The 18,008-nt window shown below is 39.0% G+C and overlaps 1 protein-coding gene across 4 annotated transcripts in view; it reads left to right on the forward strand.

Annotated features, from left to right (window-relative positions):
- Positions 1 to 18,008, forward strand: part of FBXO11 (F-box protein 11) — a 69,425-nt gene that overhangs the window by 41,806 nt on the left and 9,611 nt on the right. For all 4 annotated transcript variants that reach the window (XM_021540179.2, XM_021540180.2, XM_021540182.4 and 1 more), the window contains exons 6-11: positions 364 to 447; positions 535 to 667; positions 5,743 to 5,849; positions 5,938 to 6,049; positions 10,982 to 11,088; positions 11,174 to 11,311. In XM_021540179.2, coding sequence (XP_021395854.1) covers positions 364 to 447; positions 535 to 667; positions 5,743 to 5,849; positions 5,938 to 6,049; positions 10,982 to 11,088; positions 11,174 to 11,311 — 681 coding nt within the window. The remainder of the gene's footprint in view (positions 1 to 363; positions 448 to 534; positions 668 to 5,742; positions 5,850 to 5,937; positions 6,050 to 10,981; positions 11,089 to 11,173; positions 11,312 to 18,008) is intronic.

Raw genomic sequence — 18,008 nt, forward strand, 5'->3', positions numbered from 1 at the left:
TTTTCCTCACCATATAAATGCAGTTTTTGTGGCAAACTGCTAGAGAATGAAGAGATGGAAGTAAGGACAAATCTTTTGGAATGTTTCATGTGTATGAAGCTTTTCAGTCAGTTTTGAGGCTTATGGCTGTGTAAGTAGTTGGATTCTTGGCTTAGTTAATCATTCCCTTAGGCTCAGACATTTTTTTGGTGATGTCATTTCAAATTGTGTGCCTAGAGTGGGAGGTCAGTATATGATCCTTACTTCCGGAGACAAACTGGTATCAGCAAATGGCTTGTTAATCAGGGAATTAGTAGATCTCCTGTAAGTGTATTCAGGCCCACCTGTCTGCAAGCTGCTCACAAACTCTCTTCCTTGTTTCAGTACAAAGGAGCACATGTAAAGCCAGGTTTTGCTGAGCACTTCTACAGCAATCCTGCAAGATACAAAGGAAGAGAAAATATGTTGGTATGTTTATAAAGTGGTTCTTAAAAATATTTATATACCTATGTAAATGAAATGGACATCACTCTAAATTTCTTACTTTTCTTCCAGTATTATGATACCATTGAGGATGCTCTTGGTGGAGTTCAAGAAGCTCATTTTGATGGACTTATCTTTGTTCACTCTGGTATATATACTGATGAATGGATATATATAGAGTCTCCAATCACCATGATTGGTGCAGGTATGTAACATGGGAGCATCACTGTCTCAAACTTGTGTTAATTACCATGTTAATTACCATGATATTCAGGTGTATTAAATATCCAGTATAAATCCCATCTTGCTTTATCTGCCTAGCAAATAAGTGTTTTTTGTACAAGCATCACTAACACAAAAGTAGCTGATGCTTCAGGCTGAAGTGCTGTTGTCTGCTTGCTAGTTTTCAGTAACTTAATTTATCTTTTTATTTCATTATGAGAAAAAAATGGAATTTGTCAGAAAACTTATTCAGTAATAGGACTGCAGTTGAAACTTCTACATTCACACATACACACATTATTTATATATACACACACACATATATATATATGTATATATATATATATAAAACCCATCTCCAGAGTAGAAACCAGCAGTGGCAACAAGCCCAAATTAGTATCTGTCCTATTTTCTTCAGTATCATGATTCCACCTTGAGGAAGGAAATGAAAGCATCCAGCAGAAAGATTCTGAGACTAGAGGTTCTTCCTTTGTTCTCTCCCAACTGTTCCCCTGAACAGGAACCTTTATGGAGAAGGAAATAAGATTTGGTAAATAGGAAAGGTTTAGGAAGGTAATACAATATACCAGGCTGCAAATTGTGATATTTGTGGAGCTGCTTGCTTTTCGTGTCACTACTAGGAGCATGCTAATTCCCAGTGTAGCATATAACTGGTAGGAATTCAGATTGTATTACTGTCTGGTAGAGATTTTGGTTAAGGAGTCTCAGACCTCTTGCACCTGTGGTGATCTAGAAGTGAATTACCTGCTGTTTTGTGTTTTTGAGAAGCTGTGTCTCTGGGTTGGTTGGGTTTACTCTGTTGTGGGTTTTATTGAGGGTGGTGGGTTTGGGGTTTTTTGTTTGTTTGTTAGGGTGGGGATTTTTGTTCATTTTGGTGGGTGTGTTTCCTATGGATATGTTCTTTGTTTTACAAAGTCTCTCTTTTTGGGTATTTAACTGTTCTTCATACCAACTGTTTTGTTCTTGGGTGAGACTGTTCTGGCACTTCTTGCCTGGGTTTTGCAGCCTTGGCAGGGAGAATGGAACAATCTGACTGCATTGCTCAAAACCAGTGTTATTCTGAAAAATTGTCCCCACAGATCTGCAAGATGTGGCTGTGTTAGTATGTGAGTTTGTCGGTTTGTGACTACATTTCTAGAGCTAACATTCTGAACATGCCCACTTACAGTGCTTTGGTCTGTGTTGTGGAGAGCTTTTGGAGCACAAACTGGATTCCTTTTGGATGAGACTAATTTAAGAGACATGTTCCTGGAATACTCTTACTGCCCTTCAGTAGCCAGTGTGTGTTCAGTCAAAGGGACCTGGTGAGGACTAGTGCAAAGTCAGTCCCTTTTCCCCTCCCTGTCCTGCAGCATGTTCTGGGGGTGGCTGATCCTCAGCAGTGGTTCCCTCTGTGGTACCACTCCTGTGTTAGGCTGCAGTGCTTGCTAATGGAGATGTGGCCACAGACGAATAACCCCTGGCTTCTGTTTTACGGAAGAAAGGATTACAGTAAAAATAGGGCAGGTCATATTCATGAAGTGTTTAAAAACCAGAGAAACTGGATCAGCACTGTCCTAAGATAAAAGATTTCCCAGTCACTTCATGACGCTTGAAATGCCATCTTGAATATCTGGGTAAACTTCTGCATGTTCTCCGTCTCCTTTCAAGTTTTGAAAAGCCATCTCCTTTCCCTTCCTCTGGAATTAACCTAAGTTATTCAGAAAAACAGTTATCTTAAGTATAGTCCTTTAAAAGCCAGGGATCTTTATTGTGTATTTTTGTAACAGAATAGCTGTCTTGGGGAACAAAACCTCCAAGAGGAATCCAGCAATGCTAGATGTATTTATATTTCAATTTTTGGCACTGCTGACTTCACTTCCTCGGACTTTCTCTACTGAATGGTGAGTGACATTGTAGAGAGAGTCAATTTTCATTTGACTGGAAAAGAAAACAAATTAAAGTGAACCACTAAGCCTTGGAGAACTACCTCTTCTCTGTTCAGTCTGGCATGCTTTTCAGAATGGTAGGCTTAAGGCAGCACCAAATCTCTCTGCATTTCTACTCAAATTTCTTTAATAGTTTATTCTTCTGGCTTCAGAAGAAGCACAACATTATTAGAAAGGCAGCTTAACATACCTTGAACTTGGAAGAAGCTTCTGCTTGGTCACATAAGCAAAACGTGCTTATAGAATAATGCCTGGTTTCTGAATGTTTTGTTCTGTTTAATTTTGGGGTTATTTCTTCCCCGAAATCTGAGGAGGGAGTTGGTTCAAAAGGAAGGCTTTGGAAGTATTACTAGTACTCTGGCATATTGAATTGCCAAGAATGAAGCAAGAGGAGAGGTTCTGCAAGAAAACTGTTGCATCTGGTTCAGCAGACAGAAATACCTTTGAATTTTTAAAAATAATTATATTTTCCAGGGTTAGAGAGGGGGGTGTGTTTGCTGCAGGAATGGGAGCCTTCCATGGAGTGCTCATCTCACTCAAGACTCACTCAAGACGCAAAATCTCCCAATTGCTGAGTTTCAGCAGCTGTACAGACATGTCCTGATCTGAGAATCTTTATTTAATGTGTATTTTCAGAGCTACAGTTTTCATTTTTTCCCTTCATTTTCCATTTGACTTAATATGCAAGTAAGTGAAACCAGATTATCAAAAGATTCTTCAGTCAAGGAAAAAAAAATAGTGAAACCAATAGGAATGGTTATTGTCATTTTAAGGGTGGGAAAATCTAAAATTGTAAGAAAACTATTATAATTGGATGTTTTATTTCACAGCGCAAGAGTACTTTCACATGCCCAAGTTCTTCAAATACCCGTTCTGCAGCTTTGAGTTGAAGGCTTTATTTTGGACTGATTTAGACCTTTGTGGTTTACATCTTGTAGACTGTAAGATCTAAAAGAGTATCTGGTTTTTGCTTGCTACAGTTGGACAGGGTCACAGTTAGGTCCTGCAGAAGGTAGTGATTTTTTTTCTTCTAATGCAGGGAAAAGTGAAATAGTTTTATTCCTTATGAGGAATTAAGTAATTCTGAGGCAATATCCAGTAAATGTATATTTCTTTAGACAGTCCCTTAGTGTAGGCTTTCTGTTCCATTATTTCTGAATGGTCTATCCATGGTCCTTAAGCTGAGCATGAATTGTGATCCTGGGGAACATGAATCCCTTAAACTGAAACTCCCAATAAACTGAATTCCTGGGAACTGTATTTTGCTTGATTACAAAATTAATGGCACTTTTCTTCCGTTTCCAATTCTAACACTGTTTTCTTTATTCTAAAGTGGCCTAAGCCAAAAGCTGAAATAGAGATTTCTCTGAATGATGATTTTACAAAGATTAAGTAGAATGTTGCAGAGAATTTCATTGGTGCATTTGGAATGAAATTAATGCTTAAGGAAGTCTTCACTGTTTTCCTAGGGAAATCTAAGTGCAGTGATCTTACTAACTGGCATGTTCCAAGATGGGCATTCTGGGACCTTCCCAGCTTGGAAGTTCCTCCTTGTGTAGGAACTCGTGCGATGAGAGGAAGGTGTCCATAGAGAACATGATCCAAGTGCTTTGCAAACAATTCCACAAATCTATTTGATAGTGTTTCAGATCATCCAATGTGAAGCGCAGTTTTTCTGTGCTACCCTGAAAGTTCTGATACTGAGTTATGGCTCTCATATCCTCCTAGGGACTCTGTTTATTTCCTGGGTTTGGTTCACCTGCCGTACTGTGGTGCTGTTCCTTTCCATGTGCTGAAACACACAGATTTGTTTATGCCACTGCATTTGCACCGTGGCGAATATATAGAAGTGTTACGAAACCACGGAAATATGTTTTGTATGGTGACGCAACTCCTCATCAAAGCCTCCTTTAGTTGTTCTCTAGTACTAAGTGCTGTAGGGGAGAGCCAGACTACCTTAAAATATTTGCAGCTCTGCAGTAATGAAAGCAGAGATTGGGCCTTTAGATAGTGAGAACAAGCTGGATAATAATGTAAATGTTGCCTCATTCTGACTGACATCTTTCTGCCAGAGTGATAAAGGACATACCGCTTGTCTGTACTAATGTCAACAGACAACAGAAAAGGATCTGCTCTGAGGAGTCCTGTGCGTAGGCTTTTCAATAAAATACAGAATTTAGGGCAAATACCTACTCACGTTTGTGTTGAGTTGGGAACAGTTTAAAATGCTATCAGGTAAGTTATCTGCTATAGTTTGTGAAACTTCCACCTTTATATTTGCTGTGTTGAGGGAGGGCTGCTTCTGGCTTGCATGTTTAATGTGCAGGTTTGAATTAGACAAACGATCTTGCTTGTGAATGAGCGTCATTGAATTCATTGCAGTGAGTGGCTGAGGTTAACTGGTGCTCCCTCTGCTGGCTTGTGCCATCCCAACGTAAACATCACCTGCCTTTGGATTAAGGGTAAAGAATCAGGCAGAGTCTCACTGCTAACACGGGAAATCAAGTGACACGTTATAGCATTTTGCAAGTGAACCACTTCATGACTTTTGTACATACTGCCAGTAGTATAGTTCAATCTAATTCAATAAGTTTTAGGTTTTTTTCCTAAAGAATAATGAGGATATCAATTCAAGACTCTGAATCCTACATTTAAGAAGTGTGGGGATGTCACTTGTAGGTCATAACTAGATTAGTAAATAGTGACTCATGTCAGTGATGGAATGTATGCTTTTAGCATTAATGAAATGGTTTGGAATACCAGAAGAAATTGTACTTGGGGCAGAGTTACACTGCCTCTAGCCTGGTGCCCATGTTTAAGCTGTTCATTCAGTTCATTGTATGTAGTAGTCAAAAACTAGCTCTGTAAAAGAGGAGGCTTTTCCTCACAGTACTAGATATTACTAAATTGGTGTCAGATTGTCTTAGTTAAAGACTAGTTTCTTAATTATCTTTGAAACTTCCTTCTAAGATCCTTTTGACAGGAAGACTATTTATGTGCCAACAATAGTGTTAATTTTCCTTTGTTGCTTCAAACAGAATTCTGTGAGTATGTTGAGGATTTTTTTTCTGCAGCATAAGCTAAAACTTTTTAATTGTTTTCTTTGCAGCACCTGGAAAAGTAGCAGATAAAGTTATAATAGAAAACACTAGAGATTCCACCTTCGTTTTTATGGAGGGTTCTGAAGATGCCTATGTTGGATATATGACAATCAGGGTAAGAATCTCACCCACAAGCAGATCTAGTAAAATTTTTATTTTAATGCTTGAGCAGTTAAATACAACATTTGTTTTTTCCTTTTCAGTTCAACCCTGATGACAAATCTGCTCAGCACCACAATGCACACCACTGCTTAGAGATTACCGTGAACTGCAGTCCAATTATAGATCACTGTATTATCCGAAGTACTTGTACAGGTTAGTGGGCTTTTTATTGTTTGAAGAAACACAACAAATTGAGTATGATTACTATTGGCATATCTTTATTTTTTGATGCAGGTATTCAATACAGGTCTGCAAGCCTTAATTGCCTTGGAGCTTCACTGTTAGAGTGACTTCTTTGTGTCCAAAACCTCTGTGATAATGTGTACTTGGTTTTCTGTTTGAATCTGTTTGGACTCTTGGGGCAGTTGGTTTGAAGTAGAGAAGTGACAGTTAAATAAACATACCTGGGTTTGGTGTATAGTTGGAGCTGGCACGATGGGACATTTGAAAGTGTTACACATGGGAGTTGTTCATGGGGTTTGCTCTGATATTCAGTATTGGAATTGATGGCATTGAACAGTCATGAGATGCAACTGCTAAGCTCAGCTCACTTCTGAGTGGAATGATTTGACGTGTTCAGAGGATGAGTAGTAGCTCTACAGGCAGAAGTGTTGAAAGACTCATTTCACCATCAGAGTGAGGAATTTATACTGCCTGATTTGGGAAAAATTAATAGTCTGGGTTGAGGAAAGAAGGAATCAGTGTCTGGAAGTGAGGAGCTGGATGGCAGTTCAGTCACCAGCAGGAAGACATGGCAGTTTGTAATCACTGGACACAAGACTTGGCAAGTTGAACATCTTTGAACACAACCAGATGAAGTGGAATTGGAGTGTCAGAAGAGGTTCAGGAGAATTAAGATAGTGAGTCGTCGTGTGGAAATGGCCATGTGAACTTCTCCAAGGTCAGGTAGGGAGAGGGAATGGATGTATGCAGCAGGCTGTGCATGGAGGTTGCTCAGCTCAACATAAAAGGCAAGGAAAAAGAAAAAGAGTTCTTGCAACTAGATACAAAAACTACATTTTTCTGGTACTGCCTGTGAAGAATACTGTAGGGAACCATGATGAGAATGGTGGAAGGATTCCTGGTGTGTACCTTCTAGAGGAAGATGAGCTTTCTTGGAGATTTTGGGCTATAAACCACTGCTTTTGATCAAAGCAGTTCTCTGCTTTGCAGCTCTGTGCTTTGCATCACCATTTCTTTTATTGGAGACACATCAGTGAATACTTGGAAATGTTAAAAATTATAAAAGAGGAGCAAAGGACAGCGAGCTGCTCCCAGTATCCCAGTTATCCCAGTGTTAATGCTAATACTGGGAAATCAAAATATTAAAAGAAAAAGTGTTCTGGAACTTGCCATATATCAATACTGGCGACCCTGATAACCAGTGAGAGGAATTTGATAAGACCACATTCAACTTGAATATTAAAGTAGTTTGAAGAGCTGCATGATTTCATATGGGAATGTGCTTATATAGGCTATCAGATCCTGATATTTTTGTGAATGTTGTTAATGAAAATTATATTTTGTTAATTTTTTTCATCACCACTTTCCATTTCTGAGAATTTTGAAGTTTTGCTCCCTCCAAACTCTGGATTTCAGAATGTTTACTGTATTGAATTGTTGATTCTCTTCTCCAAAATTAAAATTTTTGTTCAATTTTGGAGGCTGTTTGTAGGCTATACTATCATCACTTATTGATTATCAGTTTTACTGGCTTTTTAATCCTACCAAGCCTTGCTATTCCCTACTCAGGAAGTACTGACTGTGTAAAAAGGGAGGAAGAATGGCAGTCTTCCAGAAAAGGCATTTACTGTTTCCAGATAACTGACATCTCTGAAGTATTGATCCATAGGCATTCAAAACCTCTTTCCTAGCACATGCTTGATATCCTTTCTGTAGATCTCCAAGTTGCATTAAAGCATATTTCTACATTATGTCATATGTAAAGTTCTTAATGTATGTCATATGTAAAGATGGGAGCTATGTAAGTGCAAATGCATTAAGCTGGAGGTTCCTGCTGCCAGTACAAAGCATCTTTTGAAATATTTTCAAATAAAGTTTAAATGGCAAGATCCTGAGTCTAGAGGTTCTGTTGCATCCATTGTGGAAGAAATCTGTGTGAGCCCTCACCTCAGTGGATAAAAGTAGTAGTGGATGGCAATGTTCCTTTTTTAAAAAATACTAATATTGCTGAAGTGTGTGCAATCATTATATTCTGAGTGAACAAAATAAAGCTTAAACCAGTGCTACATGTACTTTGTACTCCAAAAGGACTAATTTCACACAATCAGTACTCAAGTCCAGTGAAGTGAGTCAGAATAAAGATTGCTTTCATTTAAATAAGCAACATGTGATAGAGGTATGCATTTAGAACATCACACTGGGTTCAAAAAATCCATAGCTCCTCAATCTCAGAAAGAAATAGGGGAGGGGAGTGAAAGCAGTTATGAAATGCAAGAAAGAAGTTATTGACTGTTAATACAACTAGGAAATTAGCAATTGAAGGAAACTGTGGGGCCTCCCTCCAAAATAAAAACACACCACTTTACTGCCACAAATAACTTGATAAACAAGACAAGATGCAGCATCTGTCTAGAGGAGACAGTGCTTGTGTTTTAATTTGGAGAACAAAGCAGTGATGCTGATCCATCATAGAATGGAAACATTTGAATGGCAAAGTGTTGTGTAATTTTTGTCCCATATTTAATGAGAATAGGCAGGAATGATAAATGCCCTCATACCCTAGAGGGATAATGAAACACATTCCACTCTAGACAGTAACTGTGGATGAGGTTAAACAGCTGTAAAAATAGACATTCTAAAATCATGCAGGAGTTTAGAAAGAACGGGCTAAGAAATTCTCTGGCTTCCTATTGTGTATCAGTGGTAGCTTGAAACCTCGATGAGATGGTCTTTGTCCCTGGGGGAGGTGGGAGAGGAGAGATACCCAGGATGAAGTATGGCAGGAGTACTGCCTGTTGATCCTGGGTAAAATTATGAGGTGTAAATGCAGGGGTTTGGTCAATCAAGAATTTAAAATATACGATGAATCAAATTAGTATGTATTCACAGAAAGTTATAGTGGTTGCACTACACTGTTGGCATTTTTGATTGCTTTCTTTGACTGAAAGAAGGCAACAGTCCCAGTATAATTACACCGATCCTTGAAAAATGTTTGACATCATCACATAGTGCCTTAAAATATTAGAGTTCTACAAAATGCTTAGAGCCTACACCAAATAGATGAAAAATAACTTTCAGTGTAACTGTCATGGCTTTTTTTTGGTGGCTATTTCAAAGATGACTTGACTTGAAGAGGAGAAATAAGATCCATATTAATGAGATCTTTAGACTTTACTATAGAGTATTATAGATACAATATGAATCTAATATAACTACAGTCTTAAAAATAACCAGGAGGATGGGTTGCTATGACCTTCCTGGTAGGTGGACTGTCAAACACCACTCACATTAGTCTGACAAAGTGCAGAGTTACACACAACTTGATTTTGTTCCTAAGTGCTAAACATCTCTCCTGGAAAGCTGGGAAAAGCTTAAGGAGTCACTGTGGATAAAGTGCTAAATGTGAGCCCTCATGCAGTCGAGTGGCCAAAAGAACTGATGTGATCCTTAGTTACACTTGTGGGAATACTGAGTAGAAGTAGAGAGACTGTGTTAATGTTAACGCCTCTGCTTGGTCCTGCTTCAGAATAAAGTGCTCTTTTCTGGTGTCCATAGCAACATGTTGGAAAATTTAGAAACTGTTCAATGAAAAGTCATATAAGGTAAAGCAGAAAACTTTGGTTGTAGTGAAAAATACAGCAACTGCAATTTGTTACTTTAATAAGGAGAACGCTGAAGGAGCAAATTGCTTGCACTGAATGTGTGTGTGCATTGGGTATGGCATACACTGGTACAAAGAGAACTGGGTGCCAAAGCTGGAGGAATTCAGATGAGCAATTAAAGCGTAAATTAAAAGGAAGCAACCCTCTAGCCAGCTAACAAGCTTTATGCTGGTTTCTCAGTTGCTGGGAATCCTAAAGTTATCAAAATTTAAATATGTTTCTACAAGATATGTGCTGAAGTTCCTGCTGGTAGAATTGAAGCAGGACTTAATTCAGGGAATTAGTATAGCCTGTATTATTCATAAGGTCAGACTAGACAATCAAAATAATTTCTTTAGGAATAAAAAAGGAATAAGTTCTTTGTAAATGAGTCTGTGAATTATTTAAGCATAGTCTTTGTGGTGCTTTGCTAGAAGGATATGTGAAAACTGATTAACAGAGCAGGTACTGGCTTGCTTATTTACTGGTGTTTAATTGTAGGGAACATGTGTTACATAGGCCGGGTTCCCTGAGATGGGCTCTTACCTTTCAGAAATCACTGTTGATTTTAGTGGCTGCAGAATTTCGTGTTGTCATACTTCATGGAGTTCAGGGAATTGAGCTGATATGCTGAAGTCCTGATCAGTTTGAGTCCTAGATTCCTGGAAATGATTTATTTTCTGGTTATGGTATGGTAGCTGAAATAATTCAGGGAGTTTTGTAATTCAGCTGGGTAGAGACCTGTTGGTTTCTGATGTTTATTCTGTACTTGAGATTGTGTGTCTCTGTCCTGCTGAGTATTGGGTAGACAGTGTGTCTTTGTGTGCTACAAAATTCTTGTTTGGCCTCTTTGAAGTATTGAGTTGTGAAAATTTAAAGGGAAGCACAAGGCAGTAATTAGCAGAGAATTTTGTTAGATTTCTGTTGGACTCTGCTGTGAACATTCAGTATACAGTGGGTCTAACACAGGCAAATAAATGAGTGAGGACTTTCATAAGCATGAATTATTATATAAACCATTGTCCTGGCAGCTGTTTAACCTTGGCAGGATGCTTTTAAAGTGACTCCTACCGTGGTTTTTGCATCTGCAAAATGATGACATTAGTGTTTTTCTGCCAGTGGCTTGCAATCCTTTGGCCCTGTGCACACTAAATCTTTTTTAAATATCAGTTCACACTAACTTTTCTTGCAAAAGCACTGCCAGACTATTTATAAATACACTATGCTTTGAAGCTATGGTAACTGTACTGTTTTCTTCCAGTTGGCTCTGCAGTATGTGTTAGTGGCCAGGGAGCTTGTCCTACTATTAAACACTGTAACATCAGCGACTGTGAAAATGTTGGACTTTATATTACAGACCATGCACAGGTAATTTTCCATATTAATTTCTTTACTTCAATGAAGTTGTTTACTGTTCTTGATTCCTGTCTTAATTTACACTTTTATTTCTCAGGGAATATATGAGGACAATGAGATATCCAATAACGCGTTAGCAGGGATTTGGGTTAAAAACCATGGAAATCCCATTATTAGACGGAATCACATTCACCACGGACGTGACGTTGGCGTTTTCACTTTTGACCACGGAATGGTAACCTATGCATTTTCTTTTGAAGAAAAAAAATACAGATGGTGTAGAACTGAAATCTTCAAATTTTACCTGTCATTGGAGAAAAGTTTCTTAAAAAAATGTATTTAGTCATGAACAGATATTTTAAAATTTGCCTGCCGTTGTTCTCTTGCCCTTAAGTGAGAGACAATTTTAGCTGCAAGAGGTTTAAGCAAGCTTTTACGGTTGATTGGCAGCCTGTTACATTGTATTATGTTGCAGTGACAAAATACCTCTTGAAACAGGATGTAAACTGTAGGCTTACATTTATACTTCATTCTTTTTCCCTTTGAAATTGAACAAAAATAAGGTGCTGGATGATTTAGAAATTAGAAAAAATGCTTTGTGGAGACTTAGTTTTATTTTAGTGTTAAAACTCTGAAATAGCGTATGTACATACTCTCTGGGAAGAGGACTTCTGTAGCAAGCAATTAGTTGTGGAATTTTAACACAGAATTTTGTATCAGAGTTCAGGCTTTCTCTCATAAATATATTTATTTGTGTGCAGTGAAGCTCATCATTTCCAAGTACATGTACAGTAGTGAGAAATGACATTCAAAGCACTTGAAATAGAATGGCTTTTTGTCTCTGAAATAGAAGATGATTTGCTACTTGTTTTAGGAAGATATTCTGCATGTCTTCCAAGGAGTGCCAAATCATTGTTTTTCCTGTTTGAATGGCAAAGTCCCAATTCCCCACGCCCAGCTAGCAAAACAAGCAGTTTTCTTTTAGCCACTCTTAAAATGGCAGATCTCTAAGGATGCTTTCTATAGGATGCAAAAGCTCTTGATGCCCAGGTGTAAGGCAAGAGACCTGTTGGGTTGAGACTAAAGGGCAAGAAGGAAGTGGAAGCAAGGACAGGTGACTTGGGAAGAGTCCAGAGACACTGTCCAACTGTGTAGGGATGGGATCAGGAAGGCCAGGCCATGGATAGAGCTGAACCTGGCAAGGCATGCAAGGAATAACAGGGAAGGCTTCTACAGGTATGTATTTCAGAAAAGGAATGGCAGAACAAAAGCACATCACCCCACCCCCCATGAGTAACAGCAGTGATAAGAGATGCAGAGAGGGCTGAGGTGCTCAACAGCATTTTGCCTCAGTTTTTACTGGCAGTCTGTCTTCCCATACCTCTTTATTGGATGGACCTCAAGGCAGGGACAGTGGGAGCAAAGTCACTCCCACTGTAAGAGAGGATAACATTTGTGACTGCCTGAGGAACCTGCATGTTCAAAAGCCTATGGAGCCCAGTTAGATGCATCCCAGAGGCCTGAGGGAATCGGCTGATGTAGGATCTAAGCCACTCTCCACGAGATTGGAAAAGTCATGGAAGTCAGGTGAAGTCCCTGGTGACTGGGAAAAGGGAAACATTGCACCCATTTTCAATGAAGGGCACAAAGGAGGACCCTGACAGGTACTGACCTGCCAGCTTCACCTCTGTGCCAGGGAAGATCATGGTGCTGCTCCTCCTGGAGGCTGTGCTAAGGCTCATAGAGGACAGGGAGGTGACTGGGGACAGCCAGCACGGCTTCACCAAGGACAAGTCCTGCCTGACTGACCCAGTGACCTTCTGTGGTGGAGTGACTGCCTCAGTGGAGAAAGGAAGGGCTATGGATGTCATTTATGTGGATTCCTGTAAGGCCTTGACACATTCTCCTACAACATCCTTCTCCCTAAGTGGTAAAGATGTGGATTTGATGGATAAACTGTTTAGTGGATGAGGAATTGTTTGGATAGTTGCATCCAGAGGGTAGATGCCAGTGGGTAAATCATGTCCCTCAGTGGTCTCTATTGAGACCAGTACCATTCATCAGTGATACGGACATTAGGATCAAGTGCACCCTCAGCAACTTCTAATCCAGAACTAATCAGCAAGTCCTACTCAGGTTTTTGATGAGAGTTGGCAGACTGTAAATAGCATTAGCAGGAAATCCACTGTGGGTGCAATCTAGTGAGGCCTTTCTCCTCTTTGCTCACGTTGCTGAGGGGTAGAGATAAAGGATAGAGGCAGTGCTAGTTGTAGCTGTTGGATTTGTGGTTTTCTGGTTTCAGTAGAAGGCAAATAGGTCACAGGAATGTTGATTTTGCTGCCAGCATAAAATCTTGCCAGTGGAGGTGAAACACCCACATGGTGGGATTCTGCTGGTAGGTGCCTTTTCTCCACTCTGATGGTTACATCCTAAGGACTATACTCGTTCTGTGTTGGGCAAGTTTGCACCAGCTGAGAAAGCCCTGCTGGCAGCCCTCTTCTCATGGATGGCTTTACATCATTTTCTGTCCTGTAGAGATGGTGTTGTTTGGCTGTTTGCAAAGAGTGGTGGCAGATGTCTTTGGTTTATATTATCTCATTGTTTGGAGTGCATGAAGCTGTGATAACATACTGTATAAGCACTTCTGATCCACTTCAGTGGATGCATACATCCCTTCAAGACTTAGGCTTGGAAACTTAGAGTGACGTGATTTCAACTATAGAAAAACTGGTAAAGGAAAGTACTTCAGCAATTCCTGCAAGGTGTCTGTGTGTAGGTTTGAGGGTTAATTGAAAAATCTAGGTAGGAGCTGTTTCTTGTTTAAGTACTGAAGTATAAATATTAAATATATGAGTACTGAAATATTAAAAAAAATAAAAGTCCAGGTTGAATTCACTTGATTAATTTTAAATAAAAGTGTATTTGATCTTTTTTCTTACCAATGAAATGTCTGTTTCAGAGCTGCGATCACTGTGGTATCACAAGCAAAATGGAATAGAAATAAATGTTTCCCTTTTGTTTAAGGGAAACAGTAGCACATTAAAGAGAATGCGTGACTAGTATTTCTCTCAGCTGCAAATATTACTGAAGTATTTCATAGTCATAAACTCCTTTGAAAGATTCAGTCCCCCCATGTGTCAAAGTCTGCTTTGGCAGCATCTTCTGCTTTTTTATCATGTCTAGTGATAGAGTCAATGAGATTACATCATTGGCAGTGTTTATATGCTCGTTAAGTGACAAAGTGACGTGGTATCCTTCAGATACAAATCCTATATTCCTAAACAAAGCAATGGATTTTGTAGTTTTGTTTCTCTCACTTCTGTTACTTTCTGTAATTTTTTTTGTATTGCTTGTGGCTGTGAAGTGGGACAAGTGGATTCCAGTGCTGAATTCCTACCCTATATGTTCTTTTCCCATGGGTTTCTCTGCTGGAGTGCTGTCTCCAAAACGTTCAAGAGTGCTTTGTTTTTCAGTTTCATACTCTCAGACTCTTCTTTGTGTTTTGAAACTTGTAGAAACTTAAAGCTCTTATTTCTAAACTGGCAATATCCTGACATTTGCCTTAGTGCTGTGACAAATACGTAACAAGCTGGCATTAAAAATGCAGTGTGGCATTGATAGCCCTGGGTGTCTTATCCTGACCTCTCTGGTGCCTGAGATGAGTTACCAGGCATCTGTCATAAATTGTATTTTATAGTTGTATGCACACAACGGAGAACTTCCAATTTAATGTAAGAATAAGCCTAATTTTACAGTTTAAAACTGAGCTCTAGGCGAAACAGCTTTCATTTTCATTGATCCCAAATGAGAAGCCTGGGGAGGTTTCTTTCTGATGAAATAAAAATGTAGCAGCATGTGTCTAAGTTGGGTGATCATTCCTAGTTTATTTCTCTGTATTCTAAATACTACAAATCAGACCATTTTTTAAAAATGCATATATAAAGTAAAAAAAAAAAAAATTAAGCATATGCCAGATTCTATACAGACTTCATTAAAAACTCAATTGCCTTTTGCTGTGCATAAAAATAAAGGGTTTGTTTTGAATCTTGGATGTGATTTTCTTTATGTTGCATTTGAATTTTTGTAAAATGTGCTCTCAAATCAGGTCCCTTCCAGGATTTGGAGGCACATTTTTATAATCACAGGCAGTTACTCTTTTTCTATATTGGTTTCCAGTTGTCTTTTGTTTTAAATTTTGTTTCTCTCTTTATTTTCCTACCTGATTTAAAATACCAGAGACAATAAATATTTGGGAAATGTTAAATCTTACACAATTACATGTTTTCCTTTTAATGCATGTGTTGTTCAAACAGTAATATTAAATACCTCTGTGTTTCTGTAATGTTGTAATCTTCAAGACAGAGAAAGGAAAAAAGCCTTTTTAGAAATAAAGGGGGTAGAAATCCTCTGAGAAGAAAAGCAGCAAGAAAATCCCATCAGTTGAAAGTTTTAACTCTAAAGCATTTCAGAGCCATGTTTGTTAGACTGGACAATATGTAGAAAGAAAAAAGCATCCAAATTCAATCACTGAGTTAATCTTGATATAAAAAGTCTTGAGCTTTTGCAGCTGTGTAGGATCCAGTCTTTGTGATCACATTTTTTTCTGTACAGAGTGTGCCAGGTGGGAATATCAGCATTATCGTTGCTGTTGTGTTTATTTCTGATTCCTTCACCTGCTTAGATCTTACTAAGGCTGCAGCAGTGTTCTTGCCCACACATGCTATCAGTGTGGCTGTCATTTTGTGTCCACAGCTAATGCTCTGCCTGGGATTGTAAATAAATTTGATGTACAGAACTGCTTTTTAATATTAGGATTTTCAAGCAGTAAGCTACTTGGTAGTTTTGTGTAAGATTGTAATACTTTTTCCACATGTATCCTCTATTCCTTTTTAGTAATCATAGGGGCCTTTTTTCCTTAGCAATCCTGGCACTCCAGGTTCTTCTTCTGTTAGCTGTTGAATTATAACCAGAAACCACCACAAAGCACAAGTCAAACACCCAGCACACTTGAAAACCATTCTTAGAAGGAGTTGGGGGCAATATTAGGCTTGCAGTTCCTCTGTCCAGACTTCCTGGCCTCAATAGCTTGAGGTGCCCAACAGCCGGACTGAGTATAAGGGTTGGGCAGCTCGAGTGTGCTGAGAGGAGCAGCTGTGTCTGATGGTGATACCTTGCTGGAGCTGGCAGTAAGTTTTGTGTTAGCAGTGTTGGTGGACACTGTGGATAGCAAACAGGTCATGGAACTCCATACTTGGAAACACATTTTGGGTTTTAAAAAAATACTCCCTAATGTTCTAAAGAAAAAATGTTTCCTGAAGCTATATGTGATTTTTTGGGATCTACAAGTTCATCACCAGACTCTTTGATGGGCTGGAGTTCAAAGGCACCATAATGCCTTTTGAAGGTGTGTGGCTCTGGTGGCTGAAAAGATACCAGGGATTGCCTGGGGGTATCTTAAAGGCTGAAGTCAGTATTATCCCTTTCTTGGGGGTGAATTTGGGGCCAAAAAAGTTGTTGGTATCAACAGAGAATGTCTTGGGAAACAGAGGGAGAGGAAATAGGAAGTCTGGGATGAGGTGGTTGCTCAGAATGATGGAATTGCATGTGTTTCTGACAAGCAGCAGCTCTGTTGGTGTAGCTGACTTGAGTTTAACAGTGGTACACACAGGTGATGGTCAGACTTGGTCTCAACAGAAGCAGAAATCCACTGGGTTTAACTGCATCAGCTCAAAGCCAGCCCTTCAGCTTAAGCTGACTCTGATTAAGGCAGACTGGGCTCCTTAATGCAGTTTCTCTTCATGGATATTGACTGTTACAGGATCTTAGTCATCCAAAAGCCTTGACTTTTCAACCCACTAGTCAGGCTTATAAAAGAATTTGAGATACGGATTTATTTTGTTTTATTCCCCCCACTTTGAAAAGGAGCGTTTACTTCTCAGAGGCTTACAGCAAATTCCCCTTTTCTTCTGAATCAGCAGTCCAACATTTTTCAAGTTAAATACTGGTGCTTGCTGAAGCTTGTAGAGATCCTGCAGGCCACATGAGAAAGGCTCTGTTTGTTTTGTTTGCTTGCAACTTCTTCCTGGAATCCAAAATGACTGATGAAGCACACCTGAAATACCCCTTTTGTTTTATCATGGTGCTGTAGTCAAAAACATATTTGGCACTCAAAGAGAGAATAATGTGTGAAGTAATTAAAAAATATGTCAAACATGTTTAGTAATATTTTAACTGAAATTGTATATTCCATCAGGAGAATCAGGCTTGCCTCTATATACCAAATTGTCACTTTAGGTAAGTTTCTCTGAGAGCTTCATTTTAAGTGCAAATTAGGGGATAAAAAAAATAATTCCTTTCAGGATAAGAAGTCAAAAGACTGCCTGTTGGCATGAAGGCATATTTCTGAGGAGATCTTTGGATTCCTCTGTCTGTTAGTATGTAGCTTCCTTGAGAACTCTGAAACCATCTTGACTCACTTAGGATTGAATTTATTAAAAATTATTGAAAAAAACATACTCTGAATATCTACAGAATGTGTCTTCCATTTGATTTTTGTTACCCAGAGAAGTCTGAGGAGCCAGGCTATGCACATGGATAGCACTTTTTTGGAGAATCTTTAATCCATGTACTGCCTTACTGCAAATCCTCAGAGTATGGAGATCTGCAATCCTCAGAGTAGGGAGAAGAGCATGCTGCCTTGATTTCCTTGTTAAACTGGATGTATTTCTGATTTTTTGTAGTCAGTGTTTGATGGAGTCCCATAGCAATTCACAGCACAGTGAAACAGGCATTCCTTGTAGTAGATCATGTGAGCATGGAATACAGTGACTCTGGGCAGTAGCAGGAATTGGGTGGGTGTGTGTTTTGTTTTATTTTTGTTTTTTTTTAATTTTAATTGTTTGGTTTGGTTTTGGGGTTGGTTTGTTTGTTGT

Source organism: Lonchura striata, chromosome 3 (genome assembly GCF_050655825.1).
Source record: "Lonchura striata isolate lonStrDom1 chromosome 3, ASM5065582v1, whole genome shotgun sequence".
Taxonomy (NCBI): domain Eukaryota; kingdom Metazoa; phylum Chordata; class Aves; order Passeriformes; family Estrildidae; genus Lonchura; species Lonchura striata.